Source organism: Procambarus clarkii, chromosome 78 (assembly GCF_040958095.1).
Source record: "Procambarus clarkii isolate CNS0578487 chromosome 78, FALCON_Pclarkii_2.0, whole genome shotgun sequence".
NCBI classification, from domain to species: Eukaryota; Metazoa; Arthropoda; class Malacostraca; order Decapoda; family Cambaridae; genus Procambarus; species Procambarus clarkii.
Window position 1 is genome coordinate 16,801,523 of NC_091227.1, and position 26,823 is coordinate 16,828,345.

At 42.0% G+C, this 26,823-nt stretch overlaps 1 protein-coding gene across 1 annotated transcript; it reads right to left on the reverse strand.

Moving 5' to 3' along the window:
* Positions 1-9,476: 9,476 nt before the first annotated feature.
* On the reverse strand, positions 9,477-9,923 carry LOC138357509 (uncharacterized). The gene has a single exon (XM_069314368.1). The coding sequence runs from the start codon at positions 9,921-9,923 to the stop codon at positions 9,477-9,479; it is 447 nt and encodes a 148-aa protein (XP_069170469.1).
* Between the last annotated feature and the right edge of the window lie 16,900 nt (positions 9,924-26,823).

Consider the following 26,823-nt stretch of genomic DNA (forward strand, 5'->3'; position numbering starts at 1 on the left):
CTGTGGCTTTGTTTGACCACTGTTGAAACTAATTCTGCTTAATAATTCAGTCTTTCACAGTAGATCAATATATTGTCACATTATATGAAGAACAGGAAACTCATCTTTAACTGGGCTGTAAAGATAGAGGAAGACGCTCCAGGCGAGTCCGTCAAGCTGAAGGGGTTCACCTCTCCGGTGACTAATTGGGTAATTAAAACCTGCATTAATATATATTATGTTAGAAGAGCCGTCTTGAATTGAATACGTCACAACTCTGTGCCATGTCACCGTATATTTCTGTTCCTCCAGGGGTGGGTTTGTAAGGCTGTGTAATAAAGCTATTTGAATAGAAATATTATTCTGTGTGGTATTTCTAACTTTTGGTCACACCCTAGACTGTAGCCAGACCCTAGCCAGATTCTAGCCAGATTCTAGCCAGATTCTAGCCAGACTCTAGCCAGATTCTACCCAGACTCTAGCCAGATTCTAGCCAGACTCTAGCCAGATTCTTGCCAGATTCTAGCCAGATTCTAGCCAGACTACCCAAATTCTAGACAAACTCTATCTGCACTCTACCCAGATTCAAGCCAAACTTTGCCAACATGCTTGCCAGACTCTATTGAATAAAACTCCTACTTTCACTAGTATATTAATGATCAAGAACCCGAGTCGCATGGTGGCCGCCGATATGATGTCTCTATACATCTTTTTAGCGACATTTTGATGTCAACTCTGTCGGTCTGCTTCACGACCTTTCGTGGGGTGTCGGCCCGGCTATAGTCACTTATTATTAATACTCCTCGATGCATTGAGAATGAATGACTCAATTCACCTTTTAGTTTCGTTGGTACGATATTAATGATAATGGCTCTTACGTTAATACTTATTGAAGAGGGACTATAAAATATATTCATGTTGGTTTTCAGTTTACATTTATCTATCTATATCTATCTATCTATCTATCTAAACTGTTTTGCCTGCCTTGTTGTGCCTGTTGCATTATACTGCAGCACTCGCCCCTGTTTTAGAAACGAATGTTTCAATTCAGTGAAACCGGTTAATATGTTTTCATTGTATGAGTCTATTCACGCTTTGAGTTTAATTATTCCGGGAGTGATTATTCACATATTATTCATGGGACTCGCATGGTTTATTCACGACTCTCAGATATTTAAAGGGAAATTGAACATGTAGTGAATAGCGTGGGGTTCGTATTTATTAATGAGGGGACATTGTGTTTAGTAGGGGAAGGGGGTGGGGTGGTTCACTGTAATTGTGGTAGGTTGGGGGGTGATTGTGAGGGTGTTATTTATGGTGACTGTGAAGAAATGGGAGGGGGGTGATTTTGGTAGGTTTGATTGTGATGTTGAGAAAGTAGTTGTAGAAGAGTTGGTAGTGATTACTCTTGTAGGACATTGGTGGTTGAGGTGAGTGAAATGTTGGGATTGTGGTGGTTGTGGTGATTGTAATGATGATGACTGATGTGATGAGTGTAACTGATTTGATTGGCAAGGGGGGGGGGGGTGATTGGGCTGGTGATTATTGTGTGATGGTGATTAAGTGGGGCTGTTGGTGGTGACTACTGAAACTGTTGGTGATAATTGAGGGGGGTGAGTGGTAGTTATTGGTGAATACTGCGTCTATTTGATTGTGATTGTGGGGACTGTTGGTGGTCGTTATCAGGCCTGCTGCTGCTGGTGATTGTGGTGACTGATGCTAGTAACTATTAAGTAATTAACTCCAAGAATGCATCAGTGGATGTGGTGATATTCTGTTGCCAAATCAATATAATTCCCTGATGATAGTGTTGCACGCAGCTGCTGGTCAAAGTCAACACTGTCAGTCATCTAGCAACATCATCGGTGTTACCTTGCATCGGACCTTTGATCTTTTCCACATATGCATGTATATATGTAGAAATATATGTATGCATAAACGCATAAATTTATTAATGTATGGATGGACATATATATATATATATATATATATATATATATATATATATATATATATATATATATATATATATATATATATATATATATATATATGATATATATATATAAGCGGTTAAGGGATCCTGTACGCCAGCAGAATGCTCCTGGCAGTATGGGTTCGAGTCACTTCTGGGGTGTGAGTTTTCAGTCGCATATAGTCCTGGGGACCATTCAGGCTTGTTTGCATATATATATATATATATATATATATATATATATATATATATATATATATATATAAATTGCATATATATATATATATATATATATATATATATATATATATATATATATAATATATATATAATTACCGAATGTAAGTATGCATGTATGCATGTTAAAAGCATATGTATGTTTGTATATTAATGACAGGACGGGGGAGATCAATGATTCTTGCGCGAATCTTCTTTGTTGTTGCTACGTTTATCTTCACTTGAGAAGAAAGTTGAAAACTTAACTCTCCAAAAGTTTATCTTACAGTTTTATTAAGACCTGAGGCTAAGAGGTGGGCTCCGTTGACCCTTTACTTCCTTGTTTACCTTTGATCAAAGTCTCCTGTCAACCGTCTCGGGGCTCAGCCTGTCTCCACAACAGACGGAGGCTCCGTCTGCCTCCCCGTCTATCCCATACCCTGTCGACGGTTGGAATTTAGACAAATTAAAGCTTCGACTCCAGGTGTCCTATAAACAACCAGCTCTCTTAACAAACAGGTCGCATTTTGTCCCTTAAGGAAACCATTACAAATAAAGAGTAGAATGAAAAGTAACGACTCGCAAGTGTCTACGTTTTCTAATGCCTCGGCGCGATATAGGTTAGGTGGGTTGCTTGGGTTGCTGGTTAGGTTTGGAGGTTGTATTCCATACGTAGTGGGCAATTCACGAGAGCGGTGCAGCTGGACGTCCTCGACTTGAGGATCGACTTGAGAATGGTCCAGGACGGACCGAAACGTCGTCGTCCCTTCACCTTCTAGTATGTGGTCTGGTCAACAAATGGACATCCTCGCTCGCTAGTCAGCCAGGAACTCGCCTCGCTGACCCTGAAAAAGCCTCCGCGCTGGCAAAATGTGAAAGTTTTTCACCAGACGGCAGGTCGAGGGGAGGGAATACGGGGTGTGAGGGAAGGGGCTAAACAGAGAACAAAAACCTGACCTTCAGTAAAAAAACGATGGTGGTAAGGTGTGCTCAGGTGACACTTGTCCTGGTCGAACTTGGCAGGTCCCTGTCCTAGTGATGACAGTTTCCCTGTCCTAGTACATGTACAAGGCCAAGTTTCTCTATTTGGCCTCATGTATAAGGCCAAGAAGTTTGTCCCTTTCTGGCCAAATTTAGTGGACAACCAGAAATTGACCCACGCAACACCAAGGCTCTCAGCCACCAAGAGCCTCATGTTGATAACATGGTTGTAACTTACCACTAAACAAAGTTCATTCCCAAATGGAAACAAATAACAAGTTCATTAAATAAATTAGTTTCTCGGGTCGGCTTTCAGATAAGCTGATGTAGGATAACAGCTCAAAGCTTCCGGTTAATTAGATACAAAGTCAACATTTCTAATGAATCCTAATTTTATTTTAAAAAGGAGAGAGAGAGACAGTGAGAGATATACAGGGGAGAAAGAGACACAGAGAGATATGGAGAAAAAACGAGAGAGATAAAGTTACCTGTTACATTCTGGGGGAGACATGAAACTTTATTAAAAACCAATTTGTATCCACAACCATTTACTTAAAACGACAATGTTTTGGTCACCAACGTTTTGTCAAAGCTTGTTTCATAATTTAGATTTTTTCTGACGTTTGTGTTTTGTTAGAGGAGGAATGATGACCAGACCACACACTAGAAATTGAAGAGACGACGACGTTTCGGTCCGTCCTGGACCATTCTCAAGTCGATTGCGTCCTGGACAATCGACTTGAGAATGGTCCAGGACGGACCGAAACGTCGTCGTCTCTTCAATTTCTAGTGTGTGGTCTGGTCATCATACTTCAGCCACGTTATTGTGACTCATCGCCTGCTTAGAGGAGGAAGTTAATATTTTGAGAGTTTTGATGGTATTTTAAACGTTCAAAATAAACATATATCTGGTATTCACAGGTGTGACCTCTGTTTGGTCCATGTTCTTCGGTGAGGGGGTGGGGGGGAGAGGTGTTAGTGGAGGTGTAGGGCAGCTAAGTGTCGGGTTTAAGGTAAGCTGATTGGAAGGTTAATAGTGTTGGGAATGCACTTTACGTTCACAGAGGAGCCGCCTCCTGTGCTGGAGAGTCTGGATGTGAGTCACTGGTCGTGTGGATTAGTGGGTCTGGATAGTGAGTCAGGGTCAAATGGATTACGGAGTCTGGATGTCAGTTACTGGGTCACGTGGATTAAGTATATCTTCACACTTTATGTGTTCTTGAACTTTTATTCACGAATTTAATATAAGGCCTTGTTATGAATCCTTAATTAGTGTTGATTATAATTTTTATCGTTAAAATTACAGTATTATTATTAATATAATAATAATAGTGGTAGTTCTAGTCTTGGGTTTAGTAGTAATGGTTTCAGCAGAAGCATAACCAACGCAGCATTAGTAGCAGTAATAACGTTGATACTTCACGTTAGTGTGATTTTACTATTGTTATAGTGTGAGTCACATTGCATGGGGAGGGAGTGTCTGAAACTCTGGTTCGGCATCATTGGAAGCTTCAAGTAATCCTCGAGGGTTCAATAGTACCCCAGGTTGCAATTCTTATGACCCTGTCGTGGCCTAGTTGTCTGGAGCGTCGTGTGCCTGGCAATACTCATCACATAGATTCGAATCCTCATCACAGCTCCTACGAATTTTCTCCTTGATAAGTAAGTAGTAGCAGAATTATTATAATAATTAAAACAGACATTAATAATTCTATGGTAACGCCCCAGCAAGCCTGGTAGTGACCACTTAAAGGTGGAGAGACGCGTGTAGCGAGGTCAGCACCAGACCAAACCCAGCCATGTTAAACAGTCCAAACTCTTCCCTGTATGACTCTCCTACACCAGACTCGCCCTTGGCATTCTGGGCATCTCAAGGCAACAGGGAAGCTGCCCAGCCTGTCGGCGTGTGCCCAGCGGGTCACTGCGTACGTCTTCTGGCGTAAGTTGGTACTGGCTTGTAGCTATGCTGTTCGTAGGGCGTGAGGTAACAGCATGGAATCAAATTGTGTTTAGGTTGGAGTGTATTAAGACAATAAGTCGTGGATATAATGTGTCGTGGAGGGAGTGTTTTGTGGAGGGAGAACGTTGTGTGTTGCGTGGTGTTGTGGATTACATTACGAATAAACAATATTGTTAATGAAAGATGTCGAGAGGAATATTATCCTTTAACAACATTGTATTGAAGTGGTAGTGAACACATACACCAGGGGGCAGCGGCAGTGTTGTCATGGACACATACATCAGGGGGCAGTGGTAGCATTGCCATGGACACATACACCAGGGGGCAGTGGTAGTGTTGCCATGGACACATACATCAGGGGGCAGTGGTAGCATTGCCATGGACACATACACCAGGGGGCAGTGGTAGCATTGCCATGGACACATACACCAGGGGGCAGCGGTAGCATTGTCATGGACACATACACCAGGGGGCAGCGGTAGCATTGCCATGGACACATACACCAGGGGGCAGCGGTAGCATTGCCATGGACACATACACCAGGGGGCAGCGGTAGCATTGCCATGGACACATACACCAGGGGGCAGCGGTAGCATTGCCATGGACACATACACCAGGGGGCAGCGGTAGCATTGCCATGGACACATACACCAGGGGGCAGCGGTAGCATTGCCATGGACACATACACCAGGGGGCAGCGGTAGCATTGCCATGGACACATACACCAGGGGGCAGCGGTAGCATTGCCATGGACACATACACCAGGGGGCAGCGGTAGCATTGCCATGGACACATACACCAGGGGGCAGCGGTAGCATTGCCATGGACACATACACCAGGGGGCAGTGGTAGCATTGCCATGGACACATACACCAGGGGGCAGCGGTAGCATTGCCATGGACACATACACCAGGGCAGAAATATACAAGAGCAGAATGTCAGATGTCAGACAGAATGTCAGAACGTTATCCAGCTTCTGTTAGATTTTCTCTCCCATCAGTCATTGTCAAGGTTCCGTTCAGCACTATGCTTTCAGAAAAGGAAAATTAACAGTCCGAACAAGGCATGCAGGACAGACGTAAATCTGTGTTTTATGTTTGTAGGTTAGATTAGCATTTTAAAAAACTACAATCACCTTCAGTGGTTGATTGTTCAATAAATCAGTGAACTATATGTTTATCAGATCTCTCACCCTGTCTATGGAGGACAGAAGAAAATATATATATTCTGGTTAGCATTGTGAATGTGTGGCCACGTCTGTGGTAGAAAATAATAAAAATAATAAAAAATAGAGACTAAAGTCAGAGTTCAAAATACATTTCGCGGGACCGCTCGGGAAGTAGAGACGCCTCCAGTGTATCGACAATCAATCTCCGAAGATGATTGTGAGCTTCACGTGAGAGGAGGTGAAGACGCCACTCACATTGTCTTAGGAAGGGGAGTGGTGAGTGTAGCAGGTGAGGAGAGTGAGGCCAGTGTGTGGTGGGGTGACCGTGTGAACTCTGCAGGTGAACAACCTTCTGCTTAACACCCTCAAGAATTTTAGTAGAAGGGGAGCTTCCCAGAGTGCAACCCGGGGTATTGATAGATACAAGGGCTACTCTCTCTCTCTCTCTCTCTCTCTCTCTCTCTCTCTCTCTCTCTCTCTCTCTCTCTCTCTCTCTCTCTCTCTCTCTCTCTCTCTCTCTATGTATATGCCGGCGGGTTGATGGGCAAATAGCCTCGGCTACCATCAGCTTTTGTCCGGTCGTGATGGTCGAGTGGATAAGGTGCCCTGTACACCAGTTGCATTGTGCTCCTGGCAGTATGGGTTCGAGTCACTTCTAGGGTGTGAGTTTTCAGATATATATATATCTGAATATTGATCGTAGGCTTCATTCTCTCTGTAATCTTTATAAATTACTTAGAAATATGAGTAATACAAAATATGAGTAAAACAAAATGGCCAATGAATGGGACCAAAAATTTTAAATATAAAATAGATCTAATTCAAAATTAATACAACCCTTTATTATACAACTATTGAGATGGTCCAAAAGTAGTGATCATAAATGCAAAATAATTACCTCAAAACAGATACATGCAAAGTAATATTCTCTGACTAGAATAATAGTGAATATGGATACAAAAGCTCATTCACCTTGGGCTATAGGTGTCTTGAACACCCGTCTTCTGACATTAGAGGCCATTGCTCTACCGGGTTGAGTCTTAAAAGAGAAGGTTTCCAGGGCAACTAACCTGCTGCCCACGTGAGACTTGCCAATCTTCGTGGCTACCATTCAAGCACAGAAGGTTGAAGGATACAACGCCATAAGTCCTATATAAACTGTATACCCTATGACAGTGGCTATAACATTTAATTCACCTTAGGTTATATAGGAGCCTCTATATAATGAAACACTACAGTAACGGTAGTGTGGTATGGATACCACACTACCGTAGATACAGAGTGATTAATGATACAAAATTGCACAACCCACTTACTGAACAAAGTCAATATAGAACCTTGGAGTGAGCGTTACTATTGATGAAGAGTAACGTGCACAAAGCCATGCCCGGTTGTCATCAGCAAACCCAACGTGAGACTGGCTTTCCCAGCAACGTAATTTGGAGCGTGAAGCCTCCACGAAACGTTTCCACCTCTGTGTAAGACGTCATAGTCAGCCTTCGCCAGGAACACACCTAGACTCGTGGCTGATGTCTAAGTAAAATATGACGGAGACAATCTGGTGAAGAACGCTGATAAATTGAGGTTTTCCTTATCGCTATTTTTAAGAAATAAGCCCAGTGAAGGAAAACCAAAGTGACTACTTTTCGTTTTAATGCAGTAGTATTTAAGATCCTGTAGGACTCTGATGCACTTAAATCAATGTAGTTACAGACATGTAGGCAGATGAGCAGACACACCGACAGAGAAAATCTGGCAGACATGCGAGCAAGTAGAATAACAGACAACCTAGAAGACAAATAAAAGCAGGCAAGTAGGCAGGCAGGCAGGCAGGCAGGCAGGCAGACATGCAGGCAGGCAGTACAGGCAGCCTTGCTTGATAGAAAAGTAGGAAATCTGGCTGACAGAAAGACAGTCAGGCATACTTAGACAGGGAAGAGATCGGGAAGGAGTTATACATGCAAGCGAGGAGACAGACAAGCCAGGCAAACAGAGACAGACAATCATAAACAGACAAGCAGACAGAGAGATAGACACTCAAGCAGGCCGATAGAGAAAGAGAAAAGGGGGGTAAAACCCCTCATACCACCCGAGGTCAGCCATAGCAAATCCTTAAATGGGAGGAATCCAAAACGACTGAAGATTGAAGAAATAAATCGTGGCCTCGGAGAGAGCCTCATTCTGAGTGAATATTGGACTGTGAACAAAGCCTTGTGAGTAAGAGTGACTGTTTAATGTGAGTGAAATACGAACAGTCATTGGCCGGAGGCGCCCAGAGGATGGTTGCTGGATTGAAGAAGTTTTTCTTTCTCAAGTCACGAGATAATCAATGAAGGTTTTATCTAACTCTTGGTTTCTGAAAACGACGTTCAGTTCAAAGAGAACAGAGAACGTTTGGAGAGAAACGTGTCTGTTAGCATAGATATATTCGTGACAGGAGGATATACTTAGCTAGAGTCATGCATTCCTAGAAAAGCCCCTCCTGTGAATAGTTATTCACGACAAGATTCATTATTAGACATATTGACTGTAGGAATTCTTACTAGCTAGACTCATTGATGGTCTTAGATAAGACCAGTCTCTTTGACTAGTAACATCTTAGAAGATCTTACTAGAAGAATCGACCCTTTCACTGGAGAAAATCTTAATAGCTAGAGCCAATGTAACATCAGATATCAACTATGTTTAGGTAGGACCATTTACTAGATATTGAAGGACTACTTAAATAGACTCCTTCACAGAGATAACTAGATGAACGCATTCACTTGAAGGAAGATTTTCTAGATAGATCCTCTCAACTCCTGGACCTGCTAGAGTCTCTTCTTGCTAGCTGGAGGAACTTACTAAGTACAGCCATTTAAATTGTACCAGGTTTATCAATTTATTGGAGGACACACTAAGCTCTTCAACTCACTAAAGGGCCTTCAGATTGGAGAACGATCTAGCAAGCACCATCATTCCCTTGAGAAAAACGTAGTTGGTAGACACGTTCACTGGAGCAGGACCTACTTGGTAGACTCGTTCATTGGAGGAGGACTTAGTTGGTAGACTTGTTCACTGGAGGAGTACCTTATAGGTAGACATGCAATGACGAATCAACTAGAATTCACTAGAGAATGACTTAATAATTAGACCTATTCTCTGGAAGATCAATCGTAAAGTCAAATTCATGGGTGGACAATGTTTGATAGATCCATTCACAAGAAATGGACGTCTGCCACACCAACACGAGGGGCAGTGACAGCGTCTACCACACCAACACGAGGGGCAGTGACAGCGTCTGCCACACCAACACGAGGGGCAGTGACAGCGTCTACCACACCAACACGAGGGGCAGTGACAGCGTCTGCCACACCAACACGAGGGGCAGTGACAGCGTCTGCCACACCAACACGAGGGGCAGTGACAGCGTCTGCCACACCAACACGAGGGGCAGTGACAGCGTCTACCACACCAACACGAGGGGCAGTGACAGCGTCTACCACACCAACACGAGGGGCAGTGACAGCGTCTACCACACCAACACGAGGGGCAGTGACAGCGTCTGCCACACCAACACGGGGGGCACTGACAGCGTCTACCACACCAACACGAGGGGCAGTGACAGCGTCTGCCACATGCCCAACTTCCTGAACTTTCACCATTCATCGCCCAAAATCTAATCAAAGTTTAATAATGGATCATGTGATAGATGGGTGCTTGACCAGAGATCAGGGTCCGGACGTGGGAGGGAAGGAAGGGGAAGAAAGGGGGTGGGACAGGATAAAAAAATGGGAGAGGGGGAAGAATGGGGCGAGAGGGAGGAAAATGGGAGGAAGGAGGAAAGGGTTTGGGTTAATTTTCTCCCCCGATCCCTTCTCTCTAGACAAATATAAGAAAGATATATGGGTGATGATTATTATTGTTGCTGCTCAAATTAATCACATTAATGTGACGAATTAATGAATAAAACAGTAGCAGCCGTGAGCAGGATTCGAACCTGTGCTCTGGGATTTCCCAAACACACGGTCAAGATCAATACACCACGACGTGCTTAGACACAATGCAACCCAGGATTTAACTGAATTCTCGAGGTGGTCCTCAGGCTTCACTCTAAAGGCCAATCAGGGTTTCCTGCAATGCCCCCACCCATGGACTCTGACTATGGTGTAGGATCAATGTGGATCAACACTCAGATCTTGACAAAGCACTCGGGAGAGTGCGAAAAACTTGGTGTGAATTCCTTACATAAATTTCACAATTACACAAGTGTGGATTTTTATACTATGTTATTATGTCTGTGAGAAGACATTATTATTATTATTATTTAATAATTACATTATTAAAATACAAAATATAGTTTGCTTTTAATTCTTAATCTATTTTAATTACAAACACCAAATTGAGCTCCAACATAAGAAAGGATTACGTATCATTCAGCTAACACAAAACTAATCTCAGAATTCCCAGGAAACAATTAGTTAAAACAATACATTTACTTATGCAACGAAGTTATGTTGTCGAAACGCCTTAGTAATACAGCCTGAGTTCACACTACAAAAATCACTACCTCAAGTAAACTGTATATTATAGAGTATACATAGTTTACAAGACCAACACGAACCTGGACAGTTAATATACACAATTGCCATGATTACGGGTCATTTCGAACACAGCTGAAGCGCATATCACCTCTTCTTCATTGGGAATGTTTACATTATAAAGTAAACCGCAATAAACACAAATAATACCTTGGCGATTCCTCCACTTTTGGATATATTCTAAATGACGCAAATAAATATAATCTTCATTAGCAGAATAAATTAAGGTACTTTTAAATTACCAATCAAAAGTGTGGCCGTCGAACATGGCCAGGCTGTCGACCTGGGGAAATCATACATTGTTAATATTTAATGTATAACTTTTGCATTTGTTAACATGTAAGGAGGAGTAGAATATTAGACAATGCCCTGTGTTGCTGGTAGAGTCTGGAGACACTGTGGGCATAGTTTGACTCTCTAATTTGGGCAGAGTCTGGCTCTCTCTATTGTGGGCAGAGTCTGACTCTCTCTAATGTTGGCAGATATATATATATATATATATATATATATATATATATATATATATATATATATATATATATATATATATATATATATATATATATATATATATGCCATATACGTGTCGTGGGCAGGAAATGTGGGTTATATGTGATGATGGGATGCTTGTGTGTGCTGGTATTCAGGAGGACGAGATCAAAGTATTCACTGTCAAATATTGAGCTCTTTAATATTTATGTGAAATGGTATTTGTCGAGTTCATGTAAACACGCACATATATGAACATTGCCATGACAGCATATATACACTCCCCCATGAGGACAACATTTTTGCCTTTTCTACATAGATTTTTAATGGTCTCACCAAGCTGATGAGTATTGATGAGTATTCTCACCAAGTTTAAGTATTAAAATATTATTAGAAAAACTTAAAATTTATTAAAATATATTTAAATTTAATAAAACATTTGGAATTAAAAAATGAAACAGAAGATATAATTTGATATTTTAACAATATTTGAAACAATTGTTGTGTACAATTGTCAAGTTGTTTTAAATTGTCGAAAATTAGTACAATTTTCAGAGCTTAAAATGTATTAATAGTTTGATTCCCCCGTTATGATTTAGCTCTGCCACGCTCGAAAAGTATAATTTTGGGGGTTTATGGAAGTTTTATATATTCATACTTGATCCTTTAACTCCTGGAAGATATTGAAAGTAAATTTTCAAAACTTATACGAAATAAAATTTAAAATATTTAAATTTATAAAATATACGTATATGTAAAAAAATTTGCAAATGAAGGAAAATTCAAATTTCTGCTTTTCAGAACGCAGCATTTCTAGATTTCCTAAATCGATTCTTGTAAATATTATTTACAATACATGAATACTGCGCTAATCATTAAGTTAGTGGAGATAAGTGCAAATATAAATCAAATATAATTATTAAACAAATATTTGACTTCTTGAAAATATTTTACCCAGAAATTAAGAAGTAGAGGTTTCGTATAGTCATCACATTCATCTTAAAGTTTTTAGAAGGCCTCCCCTTGAGGGATTTTATTATCAGGAAACTGTTTTTGGGATACACGGATGTTTTTATCCGTTCAGGTACAGATAAACCTCTAGACCTCTGTTTAGAAGTTTATATATATACATATTAGAGGATTTTTATAAACCTCAGGCTGTTTGCTTAAATATTTACTTATTTAAATGTTCATTAATTTAGCATTAAAAGACATGAATATTTTTGATGATTATATTCTTCAAACACGCACGCGCGCACACACACACACACACACACACACACACACACACACACACACACACACACACACACACACACACACACATACACACACATACACACACACACACAGGGGGGGGGGGTTGGGTGGCCGAGTGGACAGCGCTTTAGACTCGTGGATCTAGGGACTGGGGTTTGATCCACGTACCCGAGGGAGACAGATGGGTAGAGTCTCCTTAACCCTGATGCTCCTGTTGACCTAGCAGTAAATAGGTACCTGGGAGTTAGACAGCTGCTACGGGCTGCTTCCTGGGAGGAGGGGGGGATGTTTGTGGAGGGAAAAAACACACACAAAAAACACAGAAAACGCAAGAAAAATGCACATGCGTCATATTTTCCGAACCTATTCACTTTAAAACACAATCACTTACACAAATTCCATTCAGAGTTAAACTAAAGTAAAAAAAAGTAGCAAATACCACAACACATCTTGAAATAAAATGTCCACTTTTCGAAAGGCGAGAATTACGCTCGGATAAGCCCCAGATATTCGCATAAAATTCGGATACCGCGCACCGGACACAACAACTTGGCACACCGCTTAATTATTTTGGGGATTTTTTGTCATCGAGACCATGATTGCCGGATGAAAAATCTCTCTCTCTCACACACACACACACACACACACACACACACACACACACACACACACACACCCTGAGTGAGAGAGGAACAGGAAGAGGTATACGGAATGATGAAGAGAGAGAGAGAGAGAGAGAGAGAGAGAGAGAGAGAGAGAGAGAGAGAGAGAGAGAGAGAGAGAGAGAGAGAGTGAGAGAGATAATATGTGAGTAAGGAAGAGCAAGCCAATAGCAACTGGAAATCCAGAAGGTCCCTGTATGTGTGTGCGCAATGTTCTGTCTATTGACAAAGGTTGTGGCATAGTCGGGTCCATCTCCTGACCTTGTCGAGCAAGGCCACACCTTCCCACCCTTAAGACACACTCTCATGTATACAGACTTGCGAGGAGGAAGCTCTCAGGTACGGGCAAGAAGACTTAAGATGTACCGGTTAAAGACGAGAGTACCAGCCACCACACCGCTGGCGTCACCAACACTGTCGCTTCTACCACCACCACCACTACCACTACCACCATCACAGCATCTATGATCACCACCAGCATCACCACTGAGAAATTCTCCCCAACACACCCCACAGAAGGCCAATATACCCTCTTTCACATCCCTTAAGCAAAACAATGTTGCAAATACCCCTCATTATACTTTAGAATCACGTCACACGCATACAAGGTCACTACAAGCACCTCACACACACACACACACACACACACACACACACACACACACACACACACACACACACACACACACACACACACACAGACAGACAGAAGACAGAAGAGTAAGGGGGGACATGATCACAACCTACAAAATCCTCAGGGGAATCGACCGGGTAAACAAGGATGAACTTTTCAACACTGGTGGGACGCGAACAAGGGGACACAGGTGGAAGCTGAGTACCCAAATGAGCCACAGAGACGTTAGAAAGAACTTTTTCAGTGTCAGAGTAGTTAGCAAATGGAATGCATTAGGAAGTGATGTGGTGGAGGCTGACTCCATACACAGTTTCAAATGTAGATATGATAGAGCCCAATAGGCTCAGGAATCTGTACACCAGTTGATTGACGGTTGAGAGGCGGGACCAAAGAGCCAGAGCTCAACCCCCGCAAGCACAATTAGGTGAGTACAATTAGGTGAGTACACACACACTCACACACACACACACACACACACACACACACACACACACACACACACACACACAAGGTCACCACAAGCCCACATAGTATCAACCTTCATATCCCACAGGAGCTGAGAGAGTTTCTAAGAGGTGGTAGTAATCTGTTTAATAACTCATCCAGTATTAAGTGCCAATTCTAACGTAAACACGACTCACTAAACGGTCTTATTTGACACGCCAGCCAGCCATATTATTTGATACTCGATAATACTTCATACCAAAACTGTATAGATTACAAACAGATAACAAGATTCTAAATAATAACAATGTATATTGGCTTATGAATGTTCAATAAAGAGAGTTCATTATTCAAATTGATGTATTAAAACAAGCATGAATTGAGACATCGATCCATGCAGTTTAATAATACAATAGCCGCTAATGACTAGTGCAATTATCAACTTATCTTCTGGATGCTTAACTCTATCACACTCAACTGAAATCTAATTAATACATAAATTACATGAAAAATAGCTTTTTGTAATCAGACGCTCATTTGATTATTGACAGAAACCAGAATATCCCTTGGGTGACAACCCACACACTGTGCTCACAACACGCACTGTGCTCACAACACACAGACACACACTGTGATCACAACATACTGTGCTCACAACCCGCCCTGTGTGCTCACAATCCCCCTGTGTGCTCACAAGCCTTCCTGTGTGCTCACAAGCCTTCCTGTGTGCTCACAAGCTACACTGTGTGCTCACTAACAACAACAGACTAACATGGGATACTTGGCCTCTACCTGGGATAAGACAATATGTCGATAATATCGAACCAACACTTACACATTTCAAGAGACATAGTGACCGACCTGTCTCTAAGCTCTTGGAATTTGTTGGGCCATAATCATATACATAGTGTCGCAAGTTATGTAAATAATTTGACTGGTGAATGATCTTTCCTCTGAGGTCTGCGGCAGCAGGCCAGCGGCAGACACAGATCAGTAACTTCCCTAATTAGGCAGACTACATGAATCATTTTTTTAACAGGTGGGTATAGGAGTAGCGGGTCTGTGGCTCCAGTCAGCAGGCTGAGAGCTTTCCAATTCCTTCGTCGTGGTAAGTCTTAACCACTAGTGATCCCTGGAACACGACCCGACAATTGGTTGATAATTACTACTAGGTGAAAAGAGGCGAGTAGTTAAGGATTGGGGCCTGATTCAATCTTCTCTGGGCAGGACTCGAACCCAAACCAAATAGCTTTAGAGGTGGGAAGGGGGAGAGGTTGTGTGTGTTACCACTGCGCCACCACTGACTGCTGCTACATGATATGTTGTGAGTTTAACTGAAGTATCATTTAAACAATACGAACACAGAGAGGGAAACTCCTCGGTGTGTGAGTATACACTGAAAGTTTACCTTAGTCTTCAATTGTTGTGGCGGCTTTGAGCCCAAAGCCAATCCTTGTACACTCTACACAAATGATATATACACGCCAAGAGGTGTACCCCGGTTCTAGGTGTGTATTGAGAGTATACTCTCGTGTTGGAATATGTTCAGGAGTTAAGTATGCTTGCTGGATATAGTCAGTATGCTATAGAGGTGGCCTTAATAACCCCTCAGAGGCTATCAGGCCTCATGCCTAATATATATATACAAATCTTTTAAACTTCAAAATGCTTTATTATATATCATTATAAGCTTGTAAAGCTTTATCTCTCTCTCTCTCTCTCTCTCTCTCTCTCTCTCTCTCTCTCTCTCTCTCTCTCTCTCTCTCTCTCTCTCTCTCTCTCTCTCTTTGCTCTACATAAAGAAAATATGCAGTCTGAAACTTACGCACTACACTCACTCTTAACTTCCAGCATTCCACTTAAGTGTTGAACATTCAGAACTTCGCTGAACATTCTTTAATCTTTACCTCACAATGTTTTGATAATTTCCTCAATTCAATTTACGAACTGTTGTTATATTCTCACACAAAAATATAAATTCACATTATTTTCTTACTTTGGTTATACCTATAATTGTTCCCTATTTTCCCTATTATGAACCTATAATTAGTTGGGTCTCATGAAAATATAATTCGTGAGGAAGGCCCTGAGAACAGGAATTATATGTTAGTGGTGTGGAAAATTATATATTTCTGTTATATATTCTTGAATTTGTCGGGAGCCTCCCCCCCCCCCTACCCCAAGGCGGTGAGGGCTGAGGGGACAGCGCTTCGGATTCGTAGTCCTGAGGTTCCGGGTTCGATTTTCGGTGCAGGCGGAAACCAATTGGCAGAGTTTCTTTCACCCTGATGCCCCTGATGCCCCTGTTACCTGGCAATAAATAGGTACCTGGGAGTTAGACAGCTGCTACGGGCTGCTTCCTGGAGGGGTGTAACAAAAATGAGGCCCTGGTTGAGGACCGGGCCGCGTGGACGCTTAGCCCCGAAATCATCTTAAGATAACCTCAAGATAACCTCACACTCCCCAAACCATAAACGGACCCTACACAGGATACAATACAATACATGCTTAACTCCCGGGTACCTATTTAATAGGTGAACAGAGTCATCAGGTGAAAGGATAAGTACTCAACCGTTTCTGTCCTAACCCGGAGATTCAACTCGGGGTTCCTATCGGTTGCGAGTCTTGAACAAGTATATTCTCGTTGCACACAGAGATCACACTAACGTGACGTATGAAATGAACAAATCCACAAGGGCCGTGACGAGGATTCGAACCTGCGCCCGGGAACATCCCAGACACTCAGTAGCTCAGTCGATTAAGGCAGCGTCTGGGATGCTCCCGGACGCAGGTTCGAATCCTCGTCACGGCCCTTGTGGATTTGTTCACATTCCCGTTGTTTTGGATCAATAAGCTTAAAATGTCTGGCTATATTTCAAGCCGGTTAAGAGTGTGTTCTCCTCCACTACTTTAAAAGCTTTGTTAAAAGTGTGTATAGCAGTATGTTAGACGCTGTTTACTGTACGTCATTATAAAGGGGTGAGTGGAGGTCGCGTATCTTGACTACTGCTGCCACCATATCACCTCTACTATCACCACCAGCAATACTAGCACCACTACTACCACCACCACTACCACCACTATCACCACCACTACCACCACCACCACTACCACCACCACTACCTCCACCACCACCACCACTACCACCACTACCACCACCACTACCACTACCACCACCACCACCACCACAAATCACCACCACCACTACCACTACTAGCACCACCACTCCCACCACCACCACCACCACAAATCACCATCATCAACCAAAAAAAGGCACATTGTTGTGCGTACTTCCCCAACACCCCCACGCCTTATAGGAAGGGGGGGGTGGAAAGGAGGGGGGGAGGGTGTCCAGGAGGGGGGGAGGGTGTCCAGGAGGGGGGGTGGGTGTCCAGGAGGGGGGGTGGAAGAGAGAGGGGGAATGGATTGTTGCTGTAGGAACTGGTTTTCATGTCCCCCCTACCCCCTTCCTCCCCCCCTCACTCATCCTTCCCTCTCACTCTCCCTTCCCCCTTCTCTCTCCCTTCCCATAATCCTCCCTTCCTCCCATCCCTCCACTCGTCAAGGTTAAGCAAAGCTTCAACAAGGAAGTGGGTTACGAGAGAGAGAGAGAGAGAGAGAGAGAGAGAGAGAGAGAGAAGAGGGAATAGGTGATAATAGGAAGGAAAAGAACACAGAAAGGGATAAAGAGAAGTACAGATAGATAAAACAAATGTATATTTATGTAAATATTTCAAATATGTATTTACTCATTGAGAAACACTCTGAAAGGTCTCTATATAGATCTTAGTGGTAGTGTTGATAACAGGAAAGAGAAGCAGAAGGCTCTCTCCCTACTCCTCTCCATCTGGCAGGAGGAGGAATACAAGTGTAATACAAGTGACTAGCACGAGGAATTCAAGTGGCTAGCAGGAGGAACTCAAGGGCTAGCAGGAGGAATACAATTACTTGAAGCACGATATAATTTTTATAAGGCCGCCAAGCAAAACTGTACATACAAATTTAATTCAGACTTGGGAATATTGGCCGTAAACACAATACTGCCAAGACTTACTACTGTGAGTGTCACAGTTAGTGCTGCTACTGTGTGTACTCACATACTTATACCTGCAGAATCGAGCTGTTAGCTCTTGGACTCCGCCTTTCTAATTAATTTATTTTTCCTCTATTATAGCTACTACATATATTTCTCTAACACACACACAGATATCCCCAGTAAGCAGCCCGTAGCAGCTGTCTAATTCCCAGGTACCTATATGCAGTTTTCATCTATCATAGGGGCGACAGAAAACTCTGTCCATTTGTTTACGCCTCGGCCGGGAATCGAACCTGGGCCCTTAGGACTATGACCCCCTAGCGCTGTCCACTCAGCCGCGAGGCCCCTAATTTTTATCTGTTCCCCAATTTCGTGTCCACTCCCCCACTGTTACCCCAATTTTCATCAGTTTCTATCTGTGTCCTATTGTCTTACTCTAATCTGAAGAGGCCTTTCCGTCTTATCTATTTCCTTCAGTATCTAGTATGTTGTGATCATGTCCCCTCTGCTCCTTAAATCCTCTATGATTGTGAGATTTAGTTACATTAGCCAGTGTCGTAGCTTAATCGTTTTAACTCTGGTACCAATTATATCGCAAACCTTTGTATTTTTAAAGTTTGTATTTATGCTTCATAAGGTGTGGATTCCATGCCGGTACTGCATATTCTAGTATTCGTCTAACAATTGCCTTGAAAGAGTCTTGATTTAAGTTTTTAAACAATGTTCGTATTTTTGGCAGCGTTTCTTATACTGCCGATGTTATTCTGTTTATGTGTGCCTCTGGTGTGAGTGTTGGAGTTATATCCAATCCCAGATCATTCTCCTTTTCTGATTCCTGTAGCTGCCTTCCCCGTATGGTGTAGCTGATTTCTGGTTCCTTCTCTCTCTTTTTCATATTCACTTCCTTGTACTTATTTGGGTTAAATTCCAGCAACCATTTGTTTGACCACTCATGGAGTTTATCAAGATTCTCCTGTAACTTCCTGCAGTCTTCATCTGTTTTCGCGTTCACCGACAGCTTTCCATCATCGAAAAACAGTGTGAGAGTGTGGGTTTTAGTGTGCGAGTGTGTGCGTGCGTGCGTGTGTGTGCGTGTTCTCTTGAAAGTACCCAAATTGCTGCACTCATTTCTTTGTAGCAAACCAAGCACATTGAACGCAATCTTGTGCTGTGATTACGTACGATAAAGTATATAAAAAACTATTAGTTTGGTGAGGTTAGTTTGCATATAGTTGGGTAATATACATAATTAATTTTTTCATAAATTTGAACCTTAGTCACGCTCAAGGGTGTGTGAAGGTGTAAAAAAAGTGTATTAAAGCAGCAACAAAATATACTGACGTTAACCAAGAGTATTAACGACAATAAAAAAGAATATACACAAGTTAAAAGGTATTAAAAAGTATACTTTTGCTGACCAAAAAGTTTTACTAACAGTAAAAAAACAATGATACAATAATATTTTTTTTTACATGACTTCATAATGGTTCAGTATGGACCGAAATGTCCTTTTCTTTAATTTCAGGGGTTTGGACTGGGTGTTATATTATACAAACGTTGACCAAAAGTATTAATGACAGGAAAAATTCGTTCACATTACGGAATACATGACTGAAATAAATTCAGGCCTAACATAGAAACAATATTAATTAATTTCTGATAAATAAGGAGGTAACTAATTAAATTTGTATGGACAAATTAATACGTTATATATATATATATATATATATATATATATATATATATATATATATATATATATATATATATATATATATATATTATATATATAATATATATTCTACATAAATACCTTCTACCATTGTGAGGGCGAAGAAACACTAAATAACTTAATATTTCTATTTTATTGTTCAACGTTTTGTCAGCCATGTAAGATCTTCAGGAATACACATTATGCACAGAAGACACAGGTATACTAAGTTTACACGTGGTAACATAGACATAAGTGTGGGTTTACCTCACCCTACGATTCGATTGATTGATGAAGATTGAACCCCATGAATAACCATGGGCATAAATAACCCTATGATTCATCTAACCTCCGTAAATGTAGGGAGAGTCCATTAATGTGGTTAATTGCTGCCTAACTCTATCTATTAGTTGTTCTCTGGGTCTGCAATCTTCTCTCTGGATCACTTGAGGGCCATCAAACAACTGTATCATGCATCCACGTCAAATTCACTCAATGGTTGATTACAGCTCCCGAATCAACATGGACTCAAGTACATGGAGCCTCTTAAAACCGTTAGTGCATGAAATTATAGTGGTGTGTTTCGCTATGTCCTGCCACTTTAGGGTGGTGTTGGGGTGTTGAAAGTGATTTTGTTTAATACCTTCTGTAAATGAAGTGTAAGATATTACTCGAGTATTCGTGGTATGTCCAATATAGCATACATTTTGGAGTGCACAGTCTCCAGCATTGCACGTGTATTGATTGATATACTACATTAGTTCTATTAATGAAGTATATCAATACAGTACATTTTGTGGCATTGATGTGGCTTGAACTAGCATGTCTGATTCCCAGACACCTGCCTTAACAAATTATATAATTATATATATATATATATATATATATATATATATATATATATATATATATATATATATATAATATATATATATATATATATATGGGCATCCATATATGGGACTCCATAATATATATATATATATATTACCTTGAGCTATAGAAAGGGAAAGCTCTAAACTCTATAACCTCTCTGTGACAGAGAGAGAGAAACATCACGACGTATTTCCTGTGAAGGAAGTAAAATTCAATCCATAATCCAAGAATAATCTCCCAGCACCCACTTCCAGGCTCGGCACAAAAACTGGACGAGGAAGCCGACTAGACACGACTGTTCTGTTGCAATCCAGGTCATTGGCGTAGCCCCGAGGACACCGGGGCCCAGAGCTACAGCACAACCACCTGTGAATGATTCGAGCCCTGCAAAGTGCAATGTTAACTGCATATAGACCTAAATCAGTAGCAATGACACCAAAATTATTGAAAAAGTAAATGAAAAATTATTCATAATAAGAATATGAATGAGAATTTTAATATTATTATTATTATAATAATAATATTAATAGTAATACAAATAATAATAAAATAAGCACAAACACCTTTATTGCAACTCAACGGAACAGCAGGAACAACAGTAAGTGTAACAACAACAAAAACAACAGTAACTGCTGTAAAAAAAAGCAACAACAGCTTTAACAAGAACAGCCACAACAACAGTCAATATCAACAGCAGCAGCAGCAACAAATGCAACATCAGGAACAACAGTTGCATCAACAGTAGTAACAAAAAACAATAACAGAACAAGAGCAGCAACAGTAGCAACAAAAATAACAACAGTAGCAACAAAAGCAGCAACAGTAGCAACAAAAGCAGCAACAGTAGTAACAGCATTAGCAATAAAAACAGTAACAACAGCAGTAACTGTTACAGCAACAACAGTATCAGAAAATCAACGATAGCAGCAGCAGTAGCAGCAGCAGTAATGGTGTAAGCAGATGCAGCAGAAGTGGAGGTAAAGGCAGCAGAAGTGGGGGTATAAGTAGCCACAGCAGTAGAAGTGGAGGTTCAAGCAGCAGAAGTGGGGGTATAAGCAGCCACAACAGCAGAAGTGGAGGTTCAGGCAGCAGAAGTGGGGGTATAAGTAGCCACAACAGCAGAAGTGGAGGTTCAGGCAGCAGTAGCGGGGGTATAGAGACAGCGAGGGAGGCAGCAAGAGTACCTCTGTCTCTGGCAGCCAATCCTGGCCTTCCTGGCAGCCAATCCTGGCCTTCCTGGCGTCATCATGACCTTCCTAACTTCACGGTGTGTGGGTTAATTCTTCCTCTTCCCGCTACGCCCACCTCCTACCCCCGTCACCGCTCGTAACTGCCTGAGTGGCCTGGGCTACGGAGCTGTGTGGGGGCTCTCGTTCCTGGCCTGTAACACTATCTGTCTCCTCCCTCTCTCTCCTGTAACACTGTATCTTCCCACTCTCCCTTCTGTAGCATTGTACCTGCCCACCTTCCCACTCTCTTCTGAGTGATGGAGAAAGTATTCAGGTCGAAGATGGTGGAGCGTCTTTACAGGACTGTGTGACGAAAGATCAGTATGGATTAGGAAAAGGAATGTCGTGCCTGACAAACTTGTGGGAGTTCTATGATAATTTTACCAAAATAAGACACGAAAAAAAGGCTTGGTAGACTGTATTTTCCTACACTGTCAAAAAGTATTTGTCACTATTCCTTATTGAAGACTGTTGTACAAGCTGGAGAACCAGGCAGGGATAACTAGGATAACACTGAACTGGGTAAGGGAGTACCTGAAGAGCAGGAAGCAGAAAGTCACAGTCAGAGAGGAGGCTTCAAGCTGGAGGAATGTAAAAGTGGTGTCCCACAAGGCTCTGTCCAGGGACCACTGCTGTTCCTAATTTATCTGAATGACATACCCGAGGGAGTGAGCTCGGTCATGTCAATAATTGTTGATGGTGTACAGCTGATGAGGACTGTAAGCAGAGAGAAGGACTGCAGGAACTTTCAGAATTATCTAAACAAACTCAAGGCATGGTCAAAGAAATGGTTGGTGGAATTCAATCCCAACAAATGTAAGGTAATGAAGATGGGAATGGGAAGAAAGAACAAGAATCGGAAAGACTCAGGTGTATATAGTTCCGACATTTACACCGGTGGAACAAACAAACAGTATAACATTGGCAGCATATGGGACGCTTACTAATATAAGAACATTCTTTAAAAACCTAAATCAGGACTGCTTCAAGGCTATCTACACAATATTTGTTAGACCAGTACTGGAATGTGCAGTACCGGCATGGGATCCGCACCTTGTGGAGCATAAAGCTGAAACTTAAATAGTTAAAGTGTTTGCAGCAAGATTGGTGCCAGAGCTAAGAGGGTTAAGCTCCGAAGATAGGCTAGTAGACTCACAATGAACTTTTTGACCATGTCGTAGCTCAGTCGATTAAGGCAGCGTCTGGGATGCTCTCGGACGTAGGTCCGAGAGCACGGAGCAAATCCTCGTCACGGCCCTTGTGGATTTGTTCATAGGCTAGTGGAACTAAACCTCACAACCCTAGTGGATAGACGGAACAGAGGGGATCACAACTCTTGTTACAGTGAGCCCCATTCCCTCCCCTCTCTTTCAACACTACTGTACCTCCCCCTTCCCTCTCCCCCCCTTCTTTACACGGCTTCTCCACCACTATCACTTTCCTTCACTATTGTTTAACCACCATCACCATCCTCCCAATCACCACCACCACCAACTTCACCCCAGCTATCACCACCGCCATCAACATTTCAGCAACCAACACTCATTCCACCACTCCAATACCACCACCAACAACAGCTGAGCTCTCGTCACCATCACTAGAGACAGGACATTCTTCCAGGATACAGGGAATTCCTCCAGGAATTCTAGAGAAAGAAAATGTTGTCCCAATAAAAAAGGGGAAAGACAAGTGGTACAAAAATATAAGCCAGTATCACTGACAAGTGTTCTGTGTGAAGAGATGGAGAGAGAGAAAGAGAGAGAGAGAGACAGAGAGAGAGAATAGTGGAACACATGTATAGGATAAACTTTGTAATCGACCGTCAGCGAGGATTCAGAAATGGGGAAATTGTGGTGTGACTAACTTGATCGAGTACTATAACAAAACTACTCAAATGAGATAGGGGAGAAAATACTGAAGATAGACTGCATTTTCCTAGATTGTCAGAAAGCCTTTGACAGTGTTCCTCGTGAAAGGCTGGTGTTGTTGTCCAAGATGAAGCAGCAGATAATTGTGAACTGGGTCAGGGAGTACCAGAAGAAGAGAAAACAAAGAGTCATAGGTAAAGAGAAAGTTACCAGCTAGAGGAATGTACCAAGTGGCATCCCTCAAGGCTGTGTCATGGGATCACTATTGTTCTTAACTGATGAGGATGACTTACCTGACGAGGTGAGCTTTTCAATACCATGTGTCTGCCGTCGACGCCGAGCTAATGAGGACTGTAAAAACCGAGGAAAACTACAGAAAGGTACAGGAAGATCTTGACAAACTCCATTAGTGGAAAAAAACAATAGTTGCTAGAATTTAATCCCTACAAGTGTAGAGTATAATGATAGGGAGAGGCCAAGAGATCCCCTTACACCATAAGGGGAACACAAAAGGAACACTACAACACAACTAGAGGAACACAAAAGCAGGGTAACATTGGCAGGCTATTGGACGTTGGCTAGCATTAGAACATCGCTTATAAACCTAAATCATAACTCTCTCAAAGCAATCTACACAACCTATAGCAATCTACGACAGGGTTAAAAAGAGTTGAAACCGAAGTTCTACTGAACCTACTGGATCTCGTAGCCTCTCCGAGGCACAAACTAGGGTTTTACACAACTCCACATCTTTATGGCCAGACTCGACAAAGAATTTGAACGTCAAAATTTTTTGTTGACCAGACCACACACTAGAATGTGAAGGGACGACGACGTTTCAGTCCGTCCTGGACCATTCTCAAGTCAATCGACTTGAGAATCAGTCGGAATTGACTTGAGGGAATTCGGTCCGTCCAAGCCAGGACGGACCGAAACGTCGTCGTCCCTTCACATTCTTGTGTGTGGTCTGGTCAACATACTTTAGCCACGTTATTGTGACTCATCGCCTTCAAAATTTTTACATTGACACGCTACGGGTACAACAACAAGGCTAGCAGGTGCGGGGTGTATACAGACCTCATAAGAGAATAGGAATAGGAATATCGGAGGCTCACCTATCCGGAGACACGGATAGGTGAGTATTGACAGGTAAGTACCACCACCTGGCCGGACTCCAGCCTCACCTGGAGCGGTTGAGGCAGGTCATGGAGGGGGGGGGAGAGGCAGTTCACAAAGAGGTCAAGGCCATGCCTCGCTGAGCCTGCCTACCTCTATCACCTTTCCTCTCTTGGAACTTTGGGTAATATTTTCAGTGATGTATTTGATCATAGAGGTTTGTACGTAAGTAACAGCTGAAAGTAACATAAGTAACACTATTTAAGAGGAACAGCTGCTAGCAATCTGTTTGAGTAGCTGTTAGTGTATTCACCTAGTTGTGCTTGCGGGGGGTTGAGCTCTGCTCTTTCGGTTCGCCTCTCAATTGTCAATCAATCAGCTGTTACTAACTACTAAGTAATTTTTTCCTCACACACACACACACACACACACACACACACACACACACACACACACACACACACACACACACACACACACACACACACACACCAGGACCATAGTCATTACTGTAAACAACCGATGCCCGAAAGGCGGGATCCAAGAGTCAATGCTCGATCCTGCAGACACAAATAGGTGAGTACACAGCAATGGTGTAATACCCAAGTACCTATTTACCACCAGGAAGACAATGGCATCAAACACAATGAACCCTGCCCATTCGTGTCTGTCTCAGCTGGGAATCGAACCAGGTCCGTGGGTAGCCTGCTTACCATGACAGCCACCGCACCGTGGCAGCCTGCCCAACCGCCTTCAAGGTAGGACGCTCCTACACCTAGACTGGTCAAGGCTATAGCAGGAATCTCCATAATAAAATAGTTTAAATGTTGTTGCTCTTCGCTCACCCCCTTCCCACCACTGGTAGATACATTATATATATATATATATATATATATATATATATATATATATATATATATATATATATATATATATATATATATATATATCTGTACTGTAAGGGAGAATATCTGTCTGTCTGACTGTCGGAGGCCATATTGTTTTCCTCGAGCTTCAAAGCATTCTCAAGATTACAAAGGTGTCAAAAGTTCCTCAGGCCACAGGTCTTTGTCAACTATTCTTCTTCATTTTTGAGTTTTTGACGCCACGGAGCTCCTCTTATTGTCGACCCTCACACATTAGACAATTGCATAATTTATAAGAGAGACAGAGACCGAGACAGAGACCGAGACAGAGACCGAGACAGAGACCGAGACAGAGAGAGACGGACAAAGAAACAAACAGAGACTGAGACATAAATTGAGACATTGAGACTCAGAGATTTAGACAATCAGTATATGGATAGATGTATTGAATATAGGTGGATGGGTAGACAGATGGATAGATTGATGGATAGATTAATAGACTGAATAATAGATAGGTGGATAAATGGATAGACAGACGAGTACATGGGTGGATGAATGGATAGAAATAGATGGGTTGGGAGATGAGTAGGTGGATAGATAGATGGATAAATATATATAGATGGATAGATATTTTACATAGATTGATGGATAAGTGGATGGATGTATAGATGGATAGATAGATACATGAACGGATAGACGGACGAAGATATGAATTGATAAATGAATAGATAGATTGATGGAAAGATGAGTACTTCCAAGGAGAAATAGATAGA